This window comes from Oryzias latipes, chromosome 14, assembly GCF_002234675.1.
Source record: "Oryzias latipes chromosome 14, ASM223467v1".
Taxonomy (NCBI): Eukaryota; Metazoa; Chordata; class Actinopteri; order Beloniformes; family Adrianichthyidae; genus Oryzias; species Oryzias latipes.
Window position 1 is genome coordinate 4,070,846 of NC_019872.2, and position 19,449 is coordinate 4,090,294.

The 19,449-nt window shown below is 40.7% G+C and overlaps 1 protein-coding gene across 12 annotated transcripts in view; it reads right to left on the minus strand.

Moving 5' to 3' along the window:
* tcf7 (transcription factor 7) overlaps positions 1-19,449 on the minus strand; it is a 60,302-nt gene that overhangs the window by 13,044 nt on the left and 27,809 nt on the right. For all 12 annotated transcript variants that reach the window (XM_023962232.1, XM_023962230.1, XM_023962228.1 and 9 more), the window contains 2 exons: positions 7,860-7,986; positions 1,129-1,216 (listed from right to left, as the gene is read on the minus strand). In XM_023962232.1, coding sequence (XP_023818000.1) covers positions 1,129-1,216; positions 7,860-7,986 — 215 coding nt within the window. The remainder of the gene's footprint in view (positions 1-1,128; positions 1,217-7,859; positions 7,987-19,449) is intronic.

Genomic DNA, 19,449 nt, shown 5'->3' on the forward strand with positions numbered 1-19,449 from the left:
TCATGTAGAAAATACAGTGGGCGGGACCATCTCCGCTCTATTCTGATGCATCCACTTGCACACAAATAGATTCATGTAGCCCGAATATTACTCGCCATTTTTTTTGGACCGCTAATGTTAGCTTGGGAGTGTGAGAGGCTGCAAGCTAATGGGAGAGTGTGTAAACAGAGAGCTCTCAGCAACCGGGAAAAGGGGCGGGCTTCTCTGTATCAGTGCTCCCGCCCACATCTCAGAGGTAAATTTCTAATGAACTACTACTGCTCTGCAGAAGCTTTGTCCTAGAAAGCAAAAGTTTTTTTTTTTAATTTGGCAAAAAACAGCATAAAAATAATTTAAAAAAACTTTTAAAAGTACATAAGAAGTGGGACTTTGACGACCATCTTCTGAGGAAATCACCAATATTTATCAGAATCCATTTCAACTTCAGTCACACAGAACGGGTTCATGTGAATGTTTCACCTGCTTTTCCTTCCTATTTCACATCCAACTTTAAGTGGCATCAAGGCGTCTCTTTTGCAGACAGGAAAAGCCTTTTTTATTATGGGATGGTATCATTATTTTGGGATGAAGCTAGATTTTTTTCACGTTTTTATTTGCTATCCAGCACTTCTGACCAGGGGCAACAGTTTGAAGTTACCAGCCCAGAACAAACAGGATCAAAGCGTAGGGTTTCCATGACAACAATCTCAGAATCAGCTCCTCTGACAGCAGGTGAGCTGGTGATGTATGCACCGCTGACCCAGGTCAGAGGGGAGTAGAACAATGACAGGGGCGTGTGATGCTGGGAAGCGATTATGGACAATATTTGGCAAAAATGTGAAGGAAAACTGCAGATTAGTGAACCCATCTAGTAAATGGTTAATGCATGTGTGCAGCTCTAACTGATCAGGTTCATTGTTCTCAATAATTCAGGTTTAATGAGTTTTTACTTGTTTTGTTGCAGCACAGTTCATTAATGCAGCAAAAAAAGAAACTAAAATATTGAAATTATTTAAATGTTTTTTAAAATGTGAAAGTAATATAAAAAATAAACTTGATGACAAATTTTTCTTGATCCACACTGAAAACCCTGCATGCTCTGAGGGGACAGTGGTTGTTCCCTCTTGAAACTGCGTTTGTGGGACTCACCAGCTCATGGAGGGGGGGATCTGGCCAACGCCACCTGGAGGGAGGGAATAATAGCCTGAGAGGTCCTGGGACTGGTGCCTGTGAACGCCTGCAGGACACAAACACACACGTTTGAAATCAGTGCTTTCTCATTTGCATAATGTTGCTTAAAACGCTGTCGGACAACGGCCACTTGAAACGAACGCAGCCGTCGGGTCAGGACCCTGCCCTGGGTCTGATGTGCTATTAGCGCCATTATCTGCCTGGGAACCTGCCATTAAAAGGCAGAGATGCTCTTAGCGCGATCTTGATTGCAAACTGCGAATGCCAGAGGATCCTCCAGTGAAGTGGCTGCATTGTAATATCCACGCGAGCGTTCGTCCTTCGTCTTTATTCTGAAGCAAAAATGCTTCCAACAAGAAGTGCAGACAGTAAGCACGACCCTCTGACAGTCTCTGCCTTGGTGCCCTTCAAAGGAAGTCATTTGTCAACAGGCAGCACCTAGCACTTACTGCCACCAGCCTGCTAACCTGTGTTTGCAGCGCAGGAATGCTGTAGATGACTGTAATTTGGCAGCGGCTCCGGGCCTGTCTCAGGACCCCAAGCTGCTATAAATCTGGATTCAGGAATGTGGCCAAGTCAGCTGACCTGCCCCGCCACTTTGGCCTTCCCCTTCCCTCTCCGTCTGCGGCTGCCCTCTGACCCCGCCCAATCCAGACTCGTGGTTTCTGCCCTCATTATCACCCCTCTTTTACCTCTGACCCCGCTTCTCCATCTTTCATTTCACCTCCCCTGATCCCTGTCTCATCTTTTTATCCTAACATCACCCAAAACTCTCTCCTCCACCCCACTCAGAAACCACGGATCCAGTTCAGTCTGTGGAAGGAAAAGCAAATTTCACCTCTAACCTACCAAAAATGTAGCAGAATAAATCAAAATATTTGATTTCTGTTGCATAAATAAGAGTTTCAGTCCTGCAGAACACTGAGGATTGTTCTTTTTTTTTTAAATGGTGCAGAACTCAAATCATAGTGCAGTAGTTCTTCAGACATTTACGAGCAGCTCAGATGTTTAAACCCTTGTGGGAGGGGATTTTTGGGTCATAAAGAGAATTTTTCCCAGCATGCATCAAACCCGCCCATACAGAGGTTCTTTTTTTCTCAAAGTAAATTCAAATCCCCCCCCCACAAAAAAAAAACCCCACTGTTGACACACAGCCCGTGTGGAGACGGACAATAACAGCCCAAAAACAAACGTTTTGTTGAAAAGTGCTGCATCAGTCATCGGTTTATGCCGAAACGAATTCCTACAGAGAATGTTTGGTGACTCACAGTGAGTCAAACAATCATGTTTCATGAATCTGTGTCTTTGCTGCAGGAAAGAGCAGCCAAAAACCCAAATTTAACAAGTTTAGGATCCCGTCTGTTGCAGTACTTTTGATTTTTCAGTAATGTGCGGTGGCTGTTACATGTTTTATGGAGGAAAAGTTAATATTTTACCCTTCCTGCAGCGGGTTTGTTAAGCATCTTCAGTTTAACTCAAGGTGAAACAGAAATAAAAATGTTCTTATCAATACAAGGGCTCCTCTCAGCCGGACTGAGGCCTTGAGTGAATCAAAGAACACTGCAAAGGGGCCAAAATAGAAGCTTTTCTTGGATTTGAAAGTAAAAGAAGTTAGGAAAAACGTGCTGTGGATAACGATGGATCCTTAAGGAAAGTTGGCATCAAAATCCTAAATTCAAATTTGAATCAGCTGTGATGGAAACCTGTTTCTGGAAGTCACATTTCTGCATCAGCAAACAGCCCTGTCTGCTGTTGGGAGAGCTGAAGGGGGAAATTAGCAGCAGCAATGGGGCAGTTTTTTGTTGGAATGCCCCCTTTTTTTTCTTTTTCTTTAAAGCTGCAGACTATCTCACGCTTGTAGAGTCGGTGTCTTGGGAAACACTTCAAAAGGGAGCCATTTGAATCATGCCGGCTCTGTGGGAGCTCAGTATTAGAACGCCGGCGAGTTATAATGAGAGTCGAGGAGACAAAAATAGTATTCCTGAGCAGATAATGTGCTGTCGTGGTTCTAACCACTGAAAGTGAAAGCGCTGCAGCTTCGGAGCCTTTAAATGACTTGACAATGGGCCTGTGTGGTGTACTTAAAAGGGCTCAAGCCCAGAAAAAGCTTTGTAGTGTACAGTACAGGCGGTAATGACAAATCACATTGTACAGCTATTTCAAAAACTGCATTAAAATTCTGATTCTTTTTTTGTTGCATGAACGGACAACTTTAAAATATAAAAATGATTATTTTTCTTACTTTTGAAATGTTTTGTTTATTTGTGTAGCTTCACATATTTTCTCACTGTGCTTTTTTTCTAGCAAAACGACTCTGGCTGTCAATTCAAAGGTGTGAACCAAAGAAAAGTGCACACAGCTGTTAGAATACTCTATATGAATTGGGTTTTTCTTTCATTAAGGTAGCTTTTTTGTGTGTTTTCTCTTGATTTGGAGCAACCATTCACAAATAAGTAAATAACATAGTATGAGTTCAAAAGCCTAAAACAAATAAAAGTACAAATTGTGTAACAATGTTACGTTTGAGCCAGTGGAGTGACCACACCAGCAGAGAGCCGGTCTCTATAGGTGTGAAAGCCACGAGTTTCCTGCTCTTCATGGAAACTTTTCGAAAGGTTTCTAGGTAACTCAGAGATGCAAAAGTGCAAAGATGTTTCAAAAATATATTTGCAAACCAAATTAAAACATGATTTAATCCAGAAAAGCAGAAAACCTGTGGTGCAGCAATTTACTGCAGTAAATGACTCAAACTGTCAGCTTATTTGTGAAAGTGAAATGATGCAACAAATCGACATTTTGTTTCTACAAAACTACATATTTAGCTTGTTTTTGTCCTCGTTTCTTACAGAAGATGCAGATGTTTCACTTCTGCTTTTCGGGTCTTTATTTTATAATGAATCCATCGTCTGAGCCACAGTCATCAGTGGAAAACAGAAGCGGGACGATGCTGGAGTCGCTTCACAGGGTTTTGAACCCCACACAGGGTTTTGCTTGAGGACAGAAATGACTTGATGATCGACAAAGAGGGTCTGTGTGATGTCGGTTTAAAACTTAAACAACTCCTTTAAAATGAAACTGATCAAAGCATTACTCTAATTACAATCTTTTTTGTTTGACTGACAGCAAAAATAAGTCTGGATGTGCAATCAAAGCTAAATTTAGACTAGAGTTCTGAACTGCTACACTTTTCTCAAGACGCACACACAATTATTTAGGCCAACTTTCAGGTAAGAGGTTATTTAAAAGTAGAGTCCCAATTTTAGGCAGCAGCAGAAACGGAGAGTGGGTGACCGGGAAAAGAGCAAAGAATGGAAACCAAGGAGAACTAATAAAGTTAGAGCCATAAACATGCAAAAAAAAGAAAAGAAAGAAAAAGCAGGTTCAAGTAAAAATGGGTTAAAAACGATAATATTTTTGAATAAATGTTTTTAAACTGACAGCTACGATGAAACAGAAACAGAAAATAAATTTTGATTAAAAATAAAACAAAATTAAGAAAATCATAAGAATTTCATAATTAAATTGGGTACAGAAAATAAAAAAAATGTTTTTTGTTGTTGAAATTTTAAAGTTGGACTCTAATTTTTAGTATGACCAGATAAATTAGGAAGTAAAATGATACAAACAGTGATTGAATTAAAAATTATTATTTTCTAAATAGAAGCTCAACCAGCCGGAAAATAAAAGTCTAAAACTGCAAGAAAAAGAAAAAAAAAGTCTGACTTTGTCTTTGGATCAGCTCTAGTCATACATGTCAGAACATCCAGAGATGGAAAGGTGGGCGAGCCAATGACATCACCAGTGAAGTGACTCCTACCTGGATCAGCTGACGAATGATAGATGTGAGGTAAGCTGCTGCAGGACGGGGTGTGTGAATGTGTGTGTGTGTGTGGGGGGGGGGGATGACACGCAGCATTGGCCAGGTGTTAGGTGTGTGAATGTGTGTGAGGTGGCTCAGTCTGTCATTATCAGCTGAGTCACCGCGTTCCTGTCGGATGTGGACGTACAAAGTCTGAACAGAGTGGCGAGGAGCGTGTTTGATGGAGAGCGGGGATTTCCAGACGGAGCAGGCGGGAGATCGCCTCGGGTCTTTCCGTTTAATACCTAATCTCAGCCGTACAAGGCTTTCATTGTTCTGTTTTCCGTCACTATTGTTTTCCTCTGAGCCTCTTCACTCCTGTCTGAAAAAAAACCTTATTGCAATATTTCAACTATGTCGTTTGGAGTCTCAAAGAAAGCTCAAGAAGGTGCAGCTGTGAGAAAAAGCTGTGCTTAGAAAAAAAACAAACATTGATGCCACACAATAAATCTGCAAATGTCTGACGAGTAAATCTGCCATGAATCTGATGACAATTTTCCTAATGAAACATCATTTGAAACATATTTTTAACTTTTGATGCTTGATCAATTTTTGCTATGAAAAAACAGTGTTATGTCTATTTTACTGATATAGTATTATTTTTTAATCATATACTTTAATTTTATAATGAACATAATCATTTTGCCATTTTGATTTCTAAAATAGTTATTTTTTACATAATGATTTAAGTAATCATCTTTTTCATGTGCTTTATTGATACCTAAGGAGTCTTAATTCTGTCTGATAAAAGTTATGAACCAGATATTGATAAATCATGTAATAAAGTGGTTACAGTAGATCTGGGGTGGGATTATATAAATTCGCTTCCTTCCACTCCCTTTCAAGCAATATTTAATTTTATGTTTAATTATCCTAAGTTTGATACATCTTTGTATATATGTATAACTGTTTATAGATTTGTTTTTTTATTCTTATTTGTTTGCTTGAAATAAACCATTTCTACTCAAACCATCAGTGCAGTTCTATATGAGAAGAATGATCATTCCCTTGGTTGCAAATGCCTGTGATAAAGCAGAAGATTTAAAGCTCTTTCCTTCCTTGTTGCACAGGTTGGCTGTAAGCTAGCAGGAGAGCGTGGAAACAGAGAGCTCACAGCAGCAAGGAGAGGAAATGGAGGCGGGGTTATTCAGCGACAACAGCCCTGCCCACGACTCATGGCTGAATTTAGAATGACTTTTTGATTTTGGCCTAAAACAGCATAATCATAATTAAAAGCCCACTGGACAAGGCTTTTAAAAGAGTTCAAAAGTTGATCGGAGTGGGACTTTAAGCCTGAAAGATGCTGTTTTTCTGAAACTCCAGGCTCAAATGTAGCGCCTTTACTGTTCTAAAAAGCAACAGAACTAGACAACAAAAGTTGTTTTTTAGTCTAGTTTTTCTCAAAAAGAGTATAAAAAGTCTTAGGTTCCTGGCCTGTGTGGGCTTTCCTCTTCTTTCCTTTTCTCTCTCAAACATAATAAGCATGTGTGAAAAATGCTTTTTGCAAAACTGTTAATTGGTACACGCATAGACGGGGACAAACCTCAGATAACATCAGACCTAAACAGTTTTAAACATCAATTAATACATTATTTTTTCAGAACGGCTTTTAATACTACCTGTATCTTATTTTCCTTCACTTGTTTGATTGAAGTCTTATCTTTCTTTCAAGTGTTTTATGGCCTTTTGTGATTTCATAGTTTATCTTTATTTTTGTTCTCAAGTTGCTCAGTTTTAAAAATATCTTTTAATCCAACTTATTACTGTAAAGCACCTTGGCACCCCGATGTTGTTGAAAGTGCTAGAAAGAAAGTTTTCTGCTTTTAAGCTGCCCAATAACAACTGTTTTCCTCTGGAAATGTCCAATAGTTTCCACAGAGGAGTTACAGGTTTGTTGCACTGATAGCGTCTGTTTACTGAAATACAGTTAATAAAAATAAAGTTTTTTTGAAGACAAGAAACTAACTTAAGCCACAACAAAGAAAGAGCACACAGCAGCAGTTTATACACCTCATTGTAACACCAGTTACAGCCACTAGGGGCTCACTCCTCTTTCATGTTTGGAGTTTCATCAGCTTGAATGACTTTTTTTAGTAGTGTATTGGCAAATTAATCAATCAGATATCCTTGAGCCGATAAATTCCGCCTTAGAAAGCAAAATATTCATATATGTTAGTATCTTAGTTGGAGGCTTCAGACGTTCACTTCTCCTTCAGTGACAGGCCAAATCAAAGGTTGGTCAAAAACAAAACAAAAATGATAAACCTCTCAGCTGTGTTCAAAGAAAAGCTTTACAATAGACAGTATGGATAACTTAAGTCTGTCCGACATGCGACGCAGCCAGGCGGACCAACCAGGGCTTCCAGAGAGGAGAAACTCCCATGGAGGTTAGATGTTTGGGTGTGTTTGTTTGGGACTTCCAAACAGAGAGCGGCGTGTTTGCATGTGCGGCGCTTGCTAAGCAGAACCTTGTGTGAGCTGCTGTGATGGTTTGTGCGACTGTCCCCCTAATTGTTTCCATCTTTGTGTGTGTGTCAGTGTGCGAGCGCGCGTTGGCGTGCGCGTGTGGTCGGGACTCTCTTCAAGGAGGAGGCCACTTCAGAGCCACCGAGGACCGCCGAGGACCGCCGCAGGCGGACCAAGCTGATGCTGCTCCAGTGTGCGTTCACGTCCTGTCACATTTTCTGGAGCCCCAACGCACATCCCAAAAATGACGGGCCCTTGTGTGTGTGTGTGTGTGTGTGTGTGTGTGTGTGGGTCTGCAGCAGATGTTGTTAATGAATGATGAGCCAGCAACACAAATAGCATGAGAGTTTGCGTGTGTTCTCACCTGTTTTCTGACTCATGTCTGTGGGCAGGTGTGGGGGGCTCGGGCTGAAGTGATCGTTGCTGTAGGGCAGCAGGGACGTCAGCGGGTGCATCCCGTGGGACTGCTGAACCACTGACACTTTGTTAGACTGTAAACACAACAGAGATATGCTAAATTAAAATCACATTTCAGTTCACATTTATATATACAGATTTCTGAGACGCCTCTCTTATTAGCATCATTCAAACTTTCTTCAAAAACCTGCTAAATCTCACTTGGTCCAGGTTTTCTTCCAATGCAGTTCATTATTATTCCACTAGGGGCAGTAGAAGGACTTGTCCTGCTCATTTCATAATAGCTGCTGTTTTGGTGAAAAAAAAGGTTTTGGTAATTTTCGAAACTGACTGCCGGTACTTGCTGTATTGAAAAAAATGTTGATTATTAATTCTTCATTAAACAATTACACCATGTTAGAAATGTGATGATCAAATTTGAGACCGGATCAATGAGGTGCTTCTTTCCCCTCAGAACACTCATGTTAATCATTCTGCTTCTTAAACTAACATTGTGGTGAGTAAAAACCAAATCATGCAACAGATTGATACTATCTATATCTCAAGAAATGATTTCACGAAATTTTTGGGTGCATTTCATCAAAGCGTTCTAAAAGAATCTTAATTCCAAAAACAATTGACTTTTTTTGGTCAACTTTGTGGTGTAGTGGGCTTTACAGAGTTTATGGTTTGGTTTGCTTTAATGCAACAATGAAAGTATTTGTCTATTTTTATACTTGTAATCCACAGCGTATCTGCCACTAATTCTACTCTACTTCCTCTAATGATCCTCTGGAAGTCTGTGTGTGTTTACACTATAGTCTACCACATCTGGATTCGCTTGCAACTGAAGAGAGACCTTTTAGCTAAGGGGATCTGTTACATTTGTTAAAAGGTGGCGATCATTAAGTTATGTTCACATCGCCCTCGGCAACGTGTGATCAAGCAACTGCTTTCAACAAAAGGTCTATGCAAATTAGCATAAATGTGCGTTTTAGGCTTCGGCATTCCAAAATCTCACGTTCACATATGGCTTTGTACGTTTCTGTGAACATTTTTGGGCTCTACTTACAAAACCTCAGGCCATTGAAAACCCATTGTCAGTTAAACTAAGGCGAACTTTGAGCAGTTAGGGACATGGATTTGGTAGTGACGTTTGGATGGTGCTGGACTTTGTAGCCAGGAGCAAGATATGCAAAATTAACACCACTCTGACATTTCACACCAAGCCTCTTCCAAGTCTGCAAGTAAACAGTAGACATTAAACAAAAAAAGAAGAAGAAGCCCCTCCCTGCTTGTCCAGTGTGAACACCTTGAGCTAAATGGTAGCACGTTCCCGAACACGCGCCAAATGCCCGCCATTTACTTAGCTTTAGGAACAAACCCCTGGTGCAAAAGCCCCTTTTATGCACACATTTTTGTAAATAATGCTTCCTATATGACACCTCAGGTGCAGAAACAACAATATCAACAGCTCAGAGAAATTTCTTGTCAAGATCCGTTGAGCTGAGCTGAGGCTGGAGTTTTGTTCCTTTACTGCAATCTCTCATGTTTCTGCTCTACAGTACTCTGCAGATAAATAAAATATCAACTAGAAAAAGGTATAACAACAAAATAGTCATGTATGAAGGGTTAATCGGTTTAATCGCAGTGATGTAACCCTTCGTCAGCTTTGATCTTATGCACAATCTCTGCAAACAGACGTGCTGATATGGAAAACTGCGCTGAAGATGTCTTCCTAGGGTCATTTGCTTGGGACAGATCTCACTTGAAGCAAAGAAATGATGAATGAAGAAAGAAATGTGTTCATGCGGGGACATTTGCATCCGCTTCACAGAGGGACGCGCACATGCACGCACAAATGACATACGCAAAGAAAGCTGGACATTTGAAAAGTGTTTTTGGAACCGAGCAGATGGGCTGTGCTTCGCTTCCATTGGATTAGAGAGGAACTGAGAGGAGGAGGAGGAGGAGCGGTGGGAGGCGGGGGAGGAGGGCTATTTGATCGATAAGCCTTTGATGATCAAGTGAGACTGCGTGCGAGCTTGTGCGCTTTCATGTTTCTGTTTACAAATGGCTTTCAATAATTTACGTGAAATCCAGTTATTGCTAAAGGCTGCGAGCATGCCGGCTGACATACGATATGTGGCAGCGCTTTGCAAGGCTGGACACAGCTAACCAGGACACAACTTAGCCATGTGTGTTTGTTTGTGTGTGTGTGTGAACAGGTCTTTGTTTCTAGAAGTCGAATAAACGAGTTCATTTGTGTGTGCAGACGACCTAAAATACGCAACTTTTAGTTTTACGGAAATGTTTTATTTTGAAATTGATATGGACAAACGTGTTTGCATTTAGGTTGGTGTGTGTGCGCGCGCGTACGTGTGTGTGTAACAGCAGCACTACAGAGGGGCAGATCTGGTGCAACCTGCTGGGTTTCCTGCTGAGTTACAAAGTGAATACCTTATCACTTAAAGGCAGAGCTTCCACACGCCGGAGCCCACATTAACACACTCACACACCCTGCTCCCGTCGTCTCCATCAGCATCTTTCGTCCGTCTCCCAAACACGAGCACAGAAAAGCATCCTCGAGTGCATGCTAAACAACTACAAGGGAGCCAGGATCAAAACACCAAAAGCTCTCTCTGACGCAGAGAGACAGCAAAACAAAACCTCTCGCTTCAGGAGAAGGTGGTGTTAAAACAAAATGTGACCATTTATGGAGGTTGCCATGGTGATGGCTTATTGTACACAGAAGATGTGATGCCACATGTGGATGATGCTGCATCACTGCAAAGTCATGTCGCCAGGATCCAACTCAACTTTGCATCATCATGCAGCATCGGCCGCACTTGGATGGCATTAAAGTTAGGAGACGTGGAGCTTCTGAAACTGGCTGCTACTGTATAAACAAAGCTGTAAAGACGCGTTTGAAACGGGGGCATATGTGCCGTACCGCTCTGAAGTTTTGACTTAAGTGTGAAGCAGAAATTGCATTCCTACCTCATAAAATTGCATCAACTATCTGAAAAAAAAAAGATCAATCAATTTCTATGAGGGAAAAACAAATCAAAGCAAATCTCTGTAAATGGGCAAAGACTGGAGAAATCTCCTGTATTCATATGATAAATAAATAGATAAATAAAGAATCACTCCCATCATCTTTGAAGCTATTGAAAATGTGTTCTCAGAGGTATTTAATTATGATTAGGCCGATTTTGGCCCCAAACCGGTGTCTTTTTCTAGAACATAGTTTCTGCAGAGCGGCAGTAGCTCAATACAGAATTAGCCTCTGGGATGCGGCAGGACCGTTTGTGCGGATCAACCCCGCCCCCCCTTCCTCTCCCTGTTGCTGAGAGGTCAGAGCAGGGAGCTTGTGGCCCGCCCAGCATCTTTTCTACGTCACAAATAATCTTTTTTGAAACAGGATTTTTTTCTGTTCGCTCCCAATACACAAAGATTTGAACAAAGAAATACTCAGGAATGCAATTTTAAGCTTAATGTTCTTTATCATCAGAAAAATGTCACAAGAACATGTTAAAAACAGCATTTTCATTGGAGAGGAAGGGACTTTTTTTTAAAAAAATTCTCAATAAAAAGTTGTTTCTGAGAAAAAGAAAAAGAGCCCATGATTTTTTTACTTCCTACAAATCAGTGCATGCACAGACATGCTCACACATGTGCTGCTTCTTGATATGTTCAGCACAAAAACACATGTAGATCTGAGCGAGGCAGCCTTCAGAGCCTTCAGAGGTAGCTGCGGCTCGGCTTCACGTGCCGAGGTTCGTGTAGCCATTCCGCTGTAACTTTATAGCCGCAAAATCGCCCATTTATGTTTCCTCTCTTCCTCTGGGTAATTAGTCAGCCTTGAAGTGGCTTTTGCCTTGCCTTCCTTTTTTTACACACACTTGGGGAAGCTGACTGAGAACACTCATTTAACCCATAATTATAAACTTCTCTGTGTTTAGGAAGGAAAAAAAAAAGTCCCAGTGCTTCTCCCCCCTCCCATCACTCACTAACACACGTTTAACTTACACATAATTACCTTTGTTGGACAGACAAGTGTGCGCATGCATACGGGGAACACACAAGCGTAAGACTGCTTAAAGCATCAGTGCATAAAGTCATCACAAACACTGAAGTTTTTGATAAAAAAACAAGGTCAGGTGCAAATACACACATGCAGCAGTTCACTCACCCTTTAATTTAAAAGGGATGAAATACCCATCCTTTAAAGCTGACAGAAATCACCGGGGCATAAATTCATGGTTTAAATTAATAGTAGATGCTGAGTTTTAACTATGAGTGAGTGAAATGTGGCTTTTTTTTTTGCAAAGGCTGCTTAGAGAGGTACGGCTTTGAGGTCAGAATGGGATCTGGACAGTTAAAAAGCACCAAAACTTGTTGTTCTGAAGCTTCTACCAGCACAAAAAGCTAGTCTGGATCATCGTCTGGAGTTACTAAAACAGGTGGTTGCAACTGGAAGTGGGCGGAGCTCTTTGTAATTGATGCAAAGAACACAGAGTAAAAGAATGAGCATATGTTTCCCAGCTCTCCCTTTAAAGAGATTTTCCAGAAAACTGTAAAAAAACACTTTAGTCACTTTAGTCACATGCACACGTACAGGAGCTGCAGGTTTTTGGGTTGCCCGGGCCAGTGGAGGGTCGTAGACAGAAGCATCTGCATCTTAACCCTTTAATACCAGAGCTTTTGGCTGCATCTTATGACTACCGTAACTCTTTAACCGTTTACGTCATTTACGTAAAAGTTGAAGTGAAGTGGAGAAAAGCAGCGATGTGCTTATACGCCAGACTTTACAGTCGTGAAGTGTTTACGCAGTCAGCTGAGAAAAGAGGCTTTGGGCCATGAGGCAACATTTTACGGGACTAATGTGTTGCATATCGGCATAAGCTCATATGAAAAGCCGCCTTTCTCCTCTGAAGAGTTCATGGACGTAGCATGCTGTTGTTGTCCATACAGCACACTCTACTCCTTAGTAAGGTGAGCGCACAGGCTCCCTACTGACTGTGCAAGTTTTTACCGGTTTGTTTTGTCCGCAGACAGTCTGTTTCTACCTCTATGAGGAGTTGGGACTAAGGTTTTAACTCATTCATGTCCAAAGTCTGGCCTATGCAAACTTTCTAGCTCATTTCTAAAATGTCAACTGGGAATCGAAAGAAACGTTGACAGCGAGGGCCGCCACTTCCAGGACAAGTGGAAATTGGCATATTTTTTAGTGAAATATGACACCAAAAATGCCAAAAGACTGTGGCTTTTTACAAGGAGTTTAATGTTAAGAAGGACTATTTGACAAAACATGCAATATGCGACAAGAAAACTGGGAATGAACGCTGCAAAAAATGGGCAAATTTTGGTGAAAACATATTTAGGTGTTTTTTTGTTTTCTATGCAAAGAAATGAAAATGAGTATATTATACTAGGCACTTTAACATTGGGAGTTGGGTCATCTAGACCCATTAGACAGTCATCTGAACCTTTTTTCTTCAATGATTTGTGATCTTCACTGGTGTCCATGGATTACATGAAATCTTTCCACCTTTATCCACCTTTGTCATGGTAGGGAGAACACGCCAATGGTCATCTTGACCCCATAGGATAGCACAAGGGTTAATGGAGGACTATTGAAAAAGTAGTAAAGCACAAGTCCAGAGTTGGGTCATTTTTGCATTTCTCGTCACTGTTATGTGATTTGTGGATTTTCTAGATCACGGCTTCACCAGCATTAAGCTGCTAAAACACAATCACCATCAGTCTCAGACACCGCAGCAGCAGCTGAATAATAAAACTCCAGTTTGTTGATGACATCAAAGATGTAATTACTTCAAAGAGCCAATTACGTTAAATATTACATTTAGATATCAATACGTTTTTAAGTGCGTCAGGAAATGGTAAAAGTAGCTCTGAGTGTGTATGTAGTCTCATTTCACTTGAAAGGCCTTTGATTTCTCAGCATGTTGCTGCAGCCTTTTATCTTCACTTTATTTGAACAGAAATGTGCTGATGAATACAAGAGTTAATGGGGTTTCCGACATCACTTGTTTGTGATGACAACCCTCCAACTTGACCCTTGCGAGCACACGTTGGCGCTCGGGGCACGTGTGCGGTTCAAACACGCGAAGAAACGCTGTGCTCGCCACACAAACGCTGCGTTCAGAAGAGCTTGTGTTGATGAAACACCAATAATGTATTCTTTGGTTTGCAGATGACACTCTTAGCAGATCAGACTCTTGTTTTTTTGGGGCTGTTTTTTTTTGAAGAGGAAATTAAAGCGTCCTCTTTGCTGGCTCAGAGTGCTTTTGAGTTAATGTCTTTAATCTCACATTTCATGGAGATGGCAAATTAAAAATTCTCAGTTTCTTTCACTATTATTCCTGCCCGGGCTTTAGGAAATAAGAGACAGAAGAAACAGTCGCTCAGAGTCTGCAGTCCATTCTCCGTGGCTGTCTGAACTCCTTTTAAGTGGCTCCACTCCAACTGTTTGATAAGAAAAAGCGTTCTCATCAAGCCGTCTTGTGTTGTGATCTGATGGATCAGACTTGCACTTAATGAAAGCCTCCTGTCAAAGAAATGAAAACAACTAGTTGTAAGTCATATACAAGTCTGCAAAGCCAAAACATGGCGGAGAATGAAGTTTGAAGCAGGAGAATGTAATAAAAAGTTTATTTACTTTTGGTTTTCTATCATTTTCGGGCTCAGACCTGAACGTTTTCATCTGGTTAAAGTTTTGCAGTGACAAAACCACAGGCTGAATCAATTTCAAGAAACCTAAAGTAAGAATTAAATCGATTTTAACAGTTTTCGCAGTAATTTTCAGTTTATAAAACAGAGGTTCTTTCAAAAATCTGTGGGTGAGCTTACAGACATTTCCCAGACGGTTTTGAATTTATGGGGCATAATAAAAAAATAAAACCTCAGAAACGGCCGCGTGAGAAAAATTCCCCACACCTGCGTACAAAGAGAAAGAGCCAAAGGAAGAGAAAGAACAAAATTCCATGCTGTAGAAAAAATACGAGGTGACAAGTGCTCATTAGAGATCTAACGGTCTGCGCTTGTTTGATCCCACAGAAAGTCCCGATCTAAATCCTGCGAACATTGCAACTCCAAACTCAGACATCAATGCTTCAGCAGCCAAAGCTCCCAGCTGTAGGAAAAGCTAGAAGAGAACGAGCAGAATCATTCTGAAGGGTCTGATATGACGGAACAAGACGGATTGACTTTTCAAAGAGAAGTTTTAGATCTTTGCTGAGAAGAAAACATTTTTTTTGATCAGAAAAAACAAATGTGCTTTAGGAAAAATAAAAACTAAAATACAAGTTTTTCCATAAACCTTCATTTATCGATGATGTTTTATCTAAAGTTTGTTCATTTAAATATTTTTGAGCTCGTTGAAGTTCCCTTCCAATCCATTCTGTTGTAAAATCATTCAGTGGTCTTTTAATTATGATTATTTTTATCCAAAATTAAAAAACTGTCATTTCCTTGGACAGAGTTTCTGCAGAGCGACAGCAGTTCATTAGAAATTCACCTCTGAGTTGGGGGCAACCCCGCCCCCTTTCCCCTCCCTGTTGGATCAGGGAGTTTATTGCCCACCCAGCGTATTTTCAACGTCACTGATACATTTTTTTTGGTTTGCTCCTGATTCCCAACGATTTAAATAAAGAAATACTAAGAAATGCAAACGTAAGCGTAATTGTCTTTATATATCAATGGCCAAAACCACAAAACCACCTATCTGCAGTAGTTCCATTAAATGTTGAGATCAAGGAAAACTCCACATTAAACACAAGAAGATCCTGCCCTTCATTAGTGACATAAACATCACAAGACAAAAACCTCTTGTCAACTTTGACTGGAACATTTGAAACACATTTTCCTTTTCCGATAGACTTTTGTTTTCATTTTGGTCGTTGGTATCTCGGCTATTGTCAGAAAAATGCCACAAGAACGTGTTCAAAACACCAAAATGACAATGTTCACCGGAGAGGCTCTTTAAGAAGTTTTCTTTTGGATCAAATGTTGCAGAATTGAAATAGTGGATCCAAACAGACACCAGCTGGGGAGACTCGGGAAGCTCCGGTCCGACATGGTCAAAGCGGAAGCATCCTGCCACCATCTCATTGATAGATGCAGCACAATGTGCCACTAGGCCACTCCTGACCCCCTCTCCCAGCTCTCGGGTCATCCTGCCCCCGCAGTCTGTCTTCAGTCAAGAGTTGGTTCCCCCAATCTGGAAATCATTGGCGTCTCTGGGAGTCAGGAGCCGAAAATGAGAGCCTCTTAGTTGGAGGTTTGGAAACATCAAAGGCCGGGCAACCATAACAATGCAGCCGTGTTTAAAAAAAGCACCAAACAACCCCCCCACCGAGCCTGCCCACTCCCCAAATTACGCTCACACAACCGCCCGTATGCATCCATGCGTGCGTGCGTGCACGGGGAGGCGGATCTGGTGTAAGCGCTCGTGCACGCTGCTGTCCAACGCTGGGGCACGGCTGGAACATCTGGACCACGATGAGTCAGTGACCACAGCGTGGAAGACATACGAGCGCTTTGTGCGTCCAGCGGTGCGTGCTGCACAGAAATGTGGCGCTTGCTGGGAAAACATGGTGGCAGCATAAAAGAGGCCACGGCCAGATTCAAAGAAGGGAGAAACGGAGTTCTTCAAAAAGAATTCAGACGACACACTTAGAGTCACCATTATACTAGTCACTCGGGATGCAACGAGTCACCTTTGGGTCACGGTTTGGTTTGGTTTGAGTTCAATAAACGATCAGTTTATTAAACAGCAACAACAACAAAAAACATAAGAATTCAGAGGAAAAAAATGTTTTTAATTTGCTAATACACAATGAAGACAATCTTTTCAGTTGGCTTCTTCTAAACCTGATGTAATGTAATAAAACAATAAATGACAAATGCTTAAATCTAGCACAACATGTGTTTGACACCGTCAACGTTAACATACATTCATGCTAACTTGTTATGAATATTTATATCTCTTTTGTATAGAAAAATTCTTACATTTAATGAAAAAAGGTATATAGCATAGAACTATATCTGGGTTTGCAAAAATAACCTGTAACAATAACTAATCCTTGTTTCATTTGTGTATGTTGTAATTAATTTTCCTAGTTTTACTTATAATTTCTATGTTTTTGTTGTCTTTACATTGTTATTTAGTATTATGCGTGTTTATACCAGGGTCCTAGCAAAGCCTTCCTACTGGTCTTATAATTATGATTATGCTGTTTTTAGCCCAAATCCAAAAACCTGTGTCATTCTCTGGGACTACATTTCTGCAGAGCCGCAGTAGTTCATTAGTAATTTGCCTCTGGGTTCTGGGCAGGACCACTGGCGTGGATAAACACCACCCCTACTTCCCGTCATCCATCTGGTTCCTCTCCCACTAGAGTACAGCCCCTAAAAACGCCAACCTAACATTACAAATGGCGAGCAATACCGGAGCAATCCAGCTGCATGGTTTGGAGCCAGAGAGCTCAGACGAGGAAGATCTGCTCGTCTAAAGTAGATGCATTCGAATGGGGTGCAGCAGGGAGGTTATGGCCCGCTTACATCACAACTTCATGCTTTTTCAACTAGGATTTTTTGTCTGCTCCTGATTCACAAACACTCACACATGCATTTTTAAGCATATCAATGAGAGAAATGCTACAAAACACCATTTTTTAAGAATGGGTCTGTAAAGACAGCTAAAATTAAGCATAAGGCATTGCACTGTAACTGGATTTGCAAAAATATAACCTGTAACTATTATGTCATTAGTATAAATTGTGAGTATTTTTGATCTTTTTACTATTTTGACTAATTATTCTAATTTTGTGTCTTTATATTAATTCTTTTTCTGCATGTCCACACCGGGGTCTGAGAGGACAGAAATTGAATCTGTGCCTTATGTTAAAATTGATTGCATTTTAACAAAACTGAAATCTTCAATCTTGAATCTACGTTTCTGCATCTTAAAAGCCTGCAGAATCTATCCACAACTTGTGCATCCTCTGTTTTTGATCTGTAATCTCGGCTGCAGTGAGAAAACTTTGGCGCTTCTGTGGATGTGACAGAGTCAGAGCCTGTCAGAAGAATGGCACTCAGAGATGATTGACTGCCGTCTTAATGACTGTATGGAGACAGACTAGCAGGCAACTTTCTCTCTTAAAGCGCGGCGACGGTTTCCGTCTGCAGAAATGACCTCTAATGATTGGTCCAGGAGCCGGCTAATTAATGGTGTACTTGTTTCCCCCCCACCCTAACTTCCACAATTCACAACTTGTTTGTGACTTTTGTGCAATCGTCTGCAACGAAAATATTGACACATGGAGCCGGCAGGAAATGAGACGACCACAGAGGACATAAATCCAGAGGCAGACGTCCTCCGCTGCTCATAAAGAGAAACAATAGATAGTGGAGCTGCATGAGGCCACAGCCATATTTGTCTGCCTTGTGGGAGCCAGTGAGCAAAGGCAAAAGAAAAAAAGAAACAAAAAATGTGGTTGATAAGAGTATTGTACATGAAAAGTCAAACAAGGACAAGATGACTTGTTGTCATGGTTCCAGAGAAAAAAAGTCAAACCTAAATGGCTGTTATTAGAAGATGTGGTTATTTAGCGGTTGGCAGAAAAAAAAAGATAGAAAAACAATTTTATAAGTAACATTTGCACGTTAGTTCCTCGGTGAAATATTAGAATCCTGCAGCATGTCGGGCATTCCCGTCCCGTGCAGAGATGAGTGATTTCATGGATCAGTCATCATGAAAGCGCTCCTCCGTGGCTGCAGAGCATCGCTTTCACTAACCGGCTCAGTCTGAACACCCCATCAGGTCCCCCCCAATGGGAAATGCCAAAGCGAGCTGAAAAAAACCCCACAGTGACGCGCTTCCCGTGTGCCAGCATGCACTCGGCATACAAATATCGCGACTGAACAACCACATTAAAGGCATCGCACGGCTAATATTGAAAGTACTTTTTCCCACTTTCTATTTAAGTGTAATGATTAGAATTAAAATTTCACCAAAACGTCTCAATCTTTCTTTCGTTTCTTCTTTTCTTGAGTAAAAACTATTGAGTTTGTCTCAAATGAATAGTGCAACTTTAAATTATTTAAAATTTTATGTTTTAAAAAGAACAAAACACACAAATCAATATACAGCTGAACTAAATCTTTAAACTCTTCACCCTACGCTGATCACTGGCAACGTTTAATCTTTTGCAAACATTTAGCACCACCCTGAAAAGAAATAAAGAATGTTTTTGTGAATAAATTCAGGCAGGAATTTATTGTAAATATATTTTTTTAAATGGCTTTTTGGCACATGGTTATGGAATTTGTTTCAGCAAACCGCAAAAATAAAAGAAAAATGGTGCTAAATGCAGCACAAAATACACAACTTATGTAAGCCATACTTATAGATCATTTTGGTGTCTGCATCCTACATTCAAGTGTTTTAAAGCTTTGTAGCCTAATAAATATCTAAACTTTAATCTTTCTTTTGTTTTATAGAGAAGATTTGTTCACCTAAATGATCTCAG